At 40.3% G+C, this 7659-nt stretch overlaps 1 protein-coding gene across 1 annotated transcript in view; it reads left to right on the forward strand.

Annotated features, from left to right (window-relative positions):
- The window catches only part of Focad (focadhesin), a 307188-nt gene extending 302322 nt beyond the window's left edge, over positions 1 to 4866 (forward strand). The window contains exons 42-44 of the mRNA XM_052176733.1: positions 1049 to 1300; positions 2836 to 2911; positions 4482 to 4866. Of these exons, the coding sequence (XP_052032693.1) occupies positions 1049 to 1300; positions 2836 to 2911; positions 4482 to 4555 (402 nt within the window). The 3' untranslated portion in view covers positions 4556 to 4866. The remainder of the gene's footprint in view (positions 1 to 1048; positions 1301 to 2835; positions 2912 to 4481) is intronic.
- The last annotated feature ends 2793 nt before the right edge of the window (positions 4867 to 7659 follow it).

The raw sequence follows: 7659 nt of genomic DNA on the forward strand, positions 1-7659 counted from the left end.
AGACATGCATGAATTATATGCAGAACATCTATGTGTACCAAGACCTGCATGCGACATGTGAAGGTTTTCATCAGATCTGCAGTGTGCCCTATGACACCCCAAAGAAAAACTCTCTAATACTGGGCAGTTGTTAGAACCAATACAAACAATACAATAATAGAAGCACAGCTCTATCCCACTTTTTTTCTTAATTTTCTGTGTAGGCATTCTTCCCAGTTAAGTTAAAATTTGCATAACCTGATATGTTCTTTGGAATTCTGAACCATTTATCTAAAGAGTTGTGTGTCTTTTTGAAGTTATTAAAATTTTAATTCATCAGGTAGGATCTTAAGAGACTGAGAAATATGTTTTTTTAAACAACTTATTTTTAAGCCAATATAATCTTTCCTTCTTTCTTTCTGATTTCCTGAGCTTTTATTAACTTTCTGTTTTCTTAACCCCCACCCCAAAAAAACTCAAAACACTTAGCATGCAAATTAGCTGGAAAAAGTATCATTGAAATCCAGTAATTCAGCATCTTGGAAGTGTCCCCATTACCATGTCTAAATTATCCCACACAGCATCCATTACAATTGTCTAATGTAGCCTGAAGCTTGGATTACAGACAGATTTTTTTTTAATGTCTAATGATAAACTTTTTATTGTTTAAAATAAAATGTTTCATATTTTTTTTAAAAAAAAACAGTTTTGTTCATATAGCAACTTCCTCATTTATTATCTTTTTTAAAACACCAAAAATGGGGAAGTATTCAGATCTTGATATGATTAAGAATAAATTATATTTCTCTTGAAATATTGGAGGAGTAATATGGAACCATTAGGTCCTCCCTCACATAAGGAAAAAAATCAAGAACCTTCCAAAGCCCAGATGAGCTCCTCGATTGGCACAGAAACTAAGTTTGCTCTTCAGTGCAGTTACTCTTCTGGGGCAGCAAGAGTAGTGGGAGAAAGGGAAGACAGCCTTGCATCATGATAGAGGCTGTGTTTGTGAACTTGTGTAACTTGGAATAAAACATATGTTCTCCTGTTGCTTCTATTTTCTTAACAGGCTTTGGACTTCTTGGTGCTGGTATTTGCAGCTGCAGTTGTGGCATGGGCAGACCATGAGGCCCCCCTTCTCCTCGGCCTCAGTGCCAGTTGGTTGCCATGGCACCAGGAGAACGGCCCTGATGGGCCAAAAGCAGCCTTGCTTGGCAGGAGTCCGATGCATAGAGTCACTGTTCAAGAGGTTCTCACTCAGCTCCCCAGTAGCATGCTACTGTTGCTACAAAAAGAGCCATGGAAGGAACAGACCCAGAAGGTGAGGGGTTGCTGCCACCTGCTTAGCAGGACAGGCGGGCTTTTGTCTCCTACAGTTGCTGCTGTATGATGGAAGTAAGAATTAGATGACGCTTGGAGCACACCAAAGGCTTTCATACTCATCCCCAAATATCACTCTCACATGCCATGGTATAGCGTCAGAGGCCAGCCCAGGGTCAGGGTAACTATTGTCTAGACGACTGACAGTAGCAATAGCTGCTGCATGCTGAGGGTTGGCTAGAGAGAAAGCCTGTGTCTCCATCCATTCATTGAGTGCACATGTGCTCTTGATGGAAAAGATGCATTTTACCTCTAGTCCTTGAAGTCAGGATACATACTCAGACAAACTCAAGATTCCTGACAGTATGCTGTGTCGGATACAAGGTGAGATATAAGAGAAGGGTGTGGGCTCATATGCATGGGTGGTTCAGAGACCATTCCAGGGGTAGTATGGCTCTAGAGTAGCTGTAGAACTGTGACACAGTAAAGGTTCTGTTTGCCGCCTTCTGTCTCATTATGTGTACTTGCCGTAGCTGGCCTGTTGTAGATCCCAAACAGGGTTTTGTTAAAGCCCAGCATCGTCAGCCCTGACCTCAGGAGAGCCCATTTCATAAGCAGCACTTTTCAGTCCTCATGTATGCAGACTCAGCAGAACACGTGGAAGCACCACCTCGTTTGCTCAGCTTTATCTGGCTCTGTCCTGTCTCTAATTCAGCTCACTGGAAGATTGTTTTCTGAATCCTACTTATTCAAAACTGTATTTTTATGATGTTGAAAGCTTTAAACTAGTAATTTGCCATTTATTTTTGAAATATGAATATTAATCCTTAAAAAAATTTCTGAACCATAAACCTGGCTTAGCTACACCTAACCCTGCTGAAAGGCCTTTCCCCCTTAAGTCATAAGTGTTAGGAGGCTTTATGTTTTATGTTCTACTTTTAACAAAAGTAAACGTGGTCTCTTCTGTTATTTCCACACTGGGACACTTACCTTGGATACAGGATGGACATCTTAAGTTCATTGCTTATTTGTAGTGATTATCTACTAGTAAGCTATAAAACATGAAGGAAAATTTATGAACCTATGATTCTTGTCCAAAATGCATATGGAACCAGTTGAAGATGGTGTGATGCAAAGAAAATCACTTTGCAGCCATGTATAGCTTCATTCAAATCTTGACTTTACTATTATTCAAAGGAAGTTGACTTGGATCAGGTGACTTAACCTCTCAGAACATGTCAGAGTGACTAGAGATAATGTTCATGATAAACAGAAGTCATGTTAGTATAGCTCCGTATGGAAAGTGGGTTTGGTTTTGAGGACTCTTGATCAGAGGTGTATCTTTCATCCCTGTCTCATCTCTGCACCACCTCCACCCTCATGTTATTCCCGATTTTCATGTCATTTCTACTTCTCCAGCCTCTACAGGAAACGCTTCAAGACCGTTGCCCTTCCTCTCATGTATGCAGCCCCAAGATACTGCCTGCTCTCATGCTAATGGTGGAACTTCACTGACAATATTCTTTTTCACCCTAGTTCATTGACTGGCTATTTAGCATGACGGAAGTTCCCAACGAAGCCTTTGCTGTAAAGTCCAAGTATCTTTTGAAAGGTATTACTTCATGCTTTTTGCCCAACATGAGGTAAAACTACTTGTGATGAAATGGAAGAGCATTGTTGGGCACTCGACCATGTCCTTACTATGGCATTCGGAGTCATAAAGATGGGGTAAAAAGAAGGTCCAGCACCGTTAAAATTAACTTTTAGATAAGTGGTATTAAATATCCTTATAATTGTAAAAATAATTAAATTTTGCAAAATTTAGAAAAGTTTAAATAGGGCCAACAAAGATCCAGAGTTAGAGAGTTTTGATGATATCCTTTAAGTTTTTTTTTTATCCTGTACTTTAAGGACTATTCTAAAATATTTGTAATGTGAAACAACTGGGAAATACAGAGAGTTCTCATTTCACCTTTTATGTTGTAACATTATTTGTAAATCCTACAACCCCTTACACTAACTTCTAGTAACAGTCGCTGCTGCTCAGTATTTCGAGAAGGGAACTAGGTGTTGACGGAGCTGTCAGGCACTCTCAGTCCTACACTTCCCCACATACTGGCACGATGACTGTAGCAAACCCGAAATGTGGAAGATTTTTCTGAAAGTTTTGTAGAGTTCTAAACTCAGCTATGAGGTGCAATTTGGCCATTGGCCTCATGATCTGAAATGGCTCATACTTTTCACCGATGTCTTGGGACTTCGGGTTCTGGAGCTAGCTGTTGTCCTCTGCATGCCACAAGACATCACACTGAGAAGTGCACTTCCCATTGGCCTACCCTGTGATGCTTTATCTAGCTTGGAGCCATAGCATGGCCCATATCTTACAGTAAGGGTGATGTAATACTTTTAAAACTAAACAAGCAGGAATTCCAGGTGAATGGGAAGCATGTGGATGAAGGCCAGGGCCTTGGTGTGATTCCAGTGCAACACAGAGCCTCACTGTGAGTCAGGCCTGTGACTTACCCATTCCTAGGGAGTTGCTGATAGGAGTCCCTGTTTGTGTGCCTGCCGAAGGGAGTTTGGAACAGTGATGGTTGCAAACATATGCTACCTTCAGCTACAAAGCTACCAATTGATATCAATAAAGAAAACAATCACTTGGTTTAAGGAACCACACCTTTACTAGATTCCTTCACTTATTTTTATATTACATCTGAATATATTAATGTTCTAGAGTAAGATAAGAAATATGTAGCAATTACCAAACAGTGTTAATCAGAATTTCTCTACTTTTAATTGTTCCTTGGGACCCATAACAATGGGAAATACATACATTACAGATACAGGTCCAGGTAAAATTTAGTGTGAGTATGCTTGCTTCGTTGAGCACAAGAACTCAGCCTTCTTATAGGTGTGAGGGGTTCTCTTTAATAAACATTTAGTGGAGATAAACCAGTTCATGTATACAAGGATACAAACTTAAAGTAAATTGTTACAGAGGTAGCATATCATGTAAATAGTAAAGACAATAAGAAAAATAATTATCACTGGCACACCAATAATCAGTAGTTCTGCAAAAGTTCCTATTTACTGTTTTGACACCTTTTTGATCAAAATGATCTTTTCAGACACAGCACAGCCTATCAAGTGAATCAGTCTGTCCTGTGTTCTTGTTCTCCTAGCCACCCTGCTGTCCTTGAGAGGTCTCCCAGAGTTTAAGAAGAAAGCTGTATGGGCCAGAGCATATGGTTGGTGACAGTCACAGGACCCAGCAGCATTCTCCACTGAAGGAGACAGACCAGAGAAACAGAAGCTTTTTAGGACTACTATCTGAGATCTGTGAGAAGTGATCCTCGCCGTTGGAGGTCATGAGAAGATGGCTACATACTGACATCTCACTGTGCTTGTGGTCAGGAGACAGGTGCATTCCTTGGGTACCTGGGCATTTGAAACTGAAATAGAGCATGACTTCTATATGGACAGAGATCATTGTAAAAGTCTTCTTTTCTTTGTGAAAACTGGAATATATTTTTCTCTCCCTTAAGTTCTAGTAAAATAATCTTATGAGTTTTGTGCAATGTGACTTTTATTTTTAAGTGTGCAGAAAGATTTTGCCAGTGAAATCAAACCATACAGGTCACAAGGATATGATAATGTGCTTTCCATGAAGCCTTGTCATTGAGTTAGACAAATTTTATTCGTGTTGATAAAACACCCACTTAGAGAATTCTGGGCACATTCCCATCACCAGGTATGACACTGACTGGTATCCAAGTTAGACGCATCGGTGATAGGTGGAATTCCGGTGCTGAGCTGTCATGAGTGCAAGTGAAAGTTATCCAGTTCACACCAGCAATAGCCACAAAGGAGACTATTAGTTCACAAACCAAGAAACTCAGTGGTTGGTCTGATGAATTCTGTGTTGCTATGGTCTCTTCCTCTGGAGATCATGCCTCCTACTTAGCAAAATGGCTGCCAGCTACCATTACCAAGGGTAAAGAGCAATTTGTTTCCCCACAGGCATGTAGAATCGATAGTGGGCAGACTCTCTGAATACATGTAGGTTTTTTAAACAAGTATTCAGTCCCTGGCCGGTGGTATATACTCAGTGGTTTATCCTAAGTCAGGCGTTGACCTGAATCCTGGACACAGAGGAAATAGCCCCGAGCAAACTTGAACTGGGTCTCCCTGGGAGAAAGTCAACAAGATGCTCAACCAGCAAAACGGGATAAACATCTCAGAAGAGCAATCTTTTTATAAGACTGAAGGCATCTTCACCAGAATATTAGTGGCCTAAAGGCTTAAAGTATGAGTGGTCTAAAGATCATGATTTCAGCTCCTGCAATGGGTAGAGACCCAGACAGCATTATAATTTTGATACTTGTTGATTATTGTGACTTCAACTGGGGCCCAGTCTTGAACCAGTCCTATAAATACACATACAAGGGATCATTAGGAAGGAAAGTCATGGCACTGAAGTCAGGCGCCTTTGTGTCTTCCACACAAAGACAAGCGCAGGGGCTTTCACCACAGAACTGCTGCTACTCACAGGTGGCATGGATCTTCTTGTCCCAAAGTGCACCAAGTCACAGCAGCAATACTAGTTCTAGTTTTCTATTTTTCCAAATATATAATTCCTTTACAGGTTAGACTACAAGGAAATAGTTTAAGCCAAGAAGAAAAAAATAAAAAGGTAGAAGCAATTTATACCAGCTTTTCTTCTCCTTCCCATATGCACTGTTGTGTATTTCCTACCAACTAGAGACTGAAAGTCATCTAGCATTTACTAGTGGATACCAGATTGTGAAAACACTAGACGTTTCATTTTGCTTAGCTTGTTTGAAGTCTTGCAACAGTACCATGGGGAACATTGTTTTCTGCTTTAAAATGGAGCAAAAATACCTATTTCTGCTGCATCAGACATCTTGGCTCCCACTTTAAGGTGCGCATCTGCTAAGAAAAACACCAGGCCTTTGGCACAAGGACACCTGAGAGTACTGTAACACACCAGGTTTTTCTGCATGCATTAAAGTGCTTGGATTCTGGAATACCTTGGAAACACGGGAGACAGTGATTAGTGAAGAGGAAGTGGGCACTGAAGACATTTTCTCATTGTGAATCAGCAACCAAACATTTGCTGATGCCCAAGGAATGGAAGAATCTGCGTAGACTTCATATTTCAGATTTATTGTGTCTTTTCAGTCAAGCTTCTTCTCAAACCTGGTGTTTCCTCCTGTTCTTCACAGGAAAACAGAAGTTTACAAAAAGAAGGAAACAAGATAATCCTCAGTCCTCTCTTTCCTAGTTCTTTGTTCTGAGCAGTCATGGATGGAAAAGTCATGTGGTTTTTCTGGCTATTGGTCCTCTAAAGAGTCTACATTGGTAACACTAAAAACTAAACTCAAAGCTATGTCACTGAAATAATAATAACCTCCCTCTTAGATACCTATGTGACCTCAAGTAGGTAAATTGTTCGGTCAAGATGTTGCACTTTGTTTTACACAAACAGGAAGCTGCTTCTTTAGACCATGTTAGTAACTACATAAAGGAGGGTTTTGTTACAAGTCTTCTCCTGTCAATTTTTGAAAACACAAGTTGCCAAGACAAATAGTATTTGGGTATGCACCAGTGTAGGGTTAAAGCTACCTTATGCCTCTCAGAAGTATCCAAGCACAGACTGGACTGGAAAGGTATACATTTGGCAGGGATATGAGTATCTGCAATTGTCTAAAATAATGTTACAGTCATAATATAATAACTCCATAGTAACCAAGGGGCCACTAATACCATTTTATGGATTACGTGAATTAGTAGATGTTGACTTTTTTTTGGAGTGGAAGTACTTAGAGGTGGGGCTTTGGGAAGTAAGTAGGGATGAAGAGGGAGGGAGCCTTTATGAAGGAGATTAGTGAGTTCACAAGAACAGATCTGGGAGAAGTAGTTTCCTTCTCTATCATGTGGCCACATAGCAAGGAGGCATCCTTCTGCACCCCACACTCAAAAGTCACTTGTCACTTGGCATCCTGATATTAAGCTTTTTGATTTCTAGAATCACTCAATTTAATAATATTTTGTTGCAACAAACCAGATTAAGTAAACAGTAGTTACAAAAGTTAAGGCACTGCTGTATGCAAAGCATAGCAGTGGAGAAGCGGCTTTGAAATGAGTGAGTAGATGGCGGAAGAGTTTGAAGATGCTGATAGCACCTTTTAGGGTATGGTAAAGGTGGGTTTTGGTCAGAGATGAGAAAGAAACAACATCTGGAATGGAAGCCCCCATTTTCCAAGAGAACTCATCATATAAATCAGAGCTGATAAGTAGCCCCTATGCATTTGAAGAGAGACCTCTGATAATCTGTGA

The sequence above is a fragment of the Apodemus sylvaticus genome, chromosome 3, assembly GCF_947179515.1.
Source record: "Apodemus sylvaticus chromosome 3, mApoSyl1.1, whole genome shotgun sequence".
Classification (NCBI taxonomy): domain Eukaryota; kingdom Metazoa; phylum Chordata; class Mammalia; order Rodentia; family Muridae; genus Apodemus; species Apodemus sylvaticus.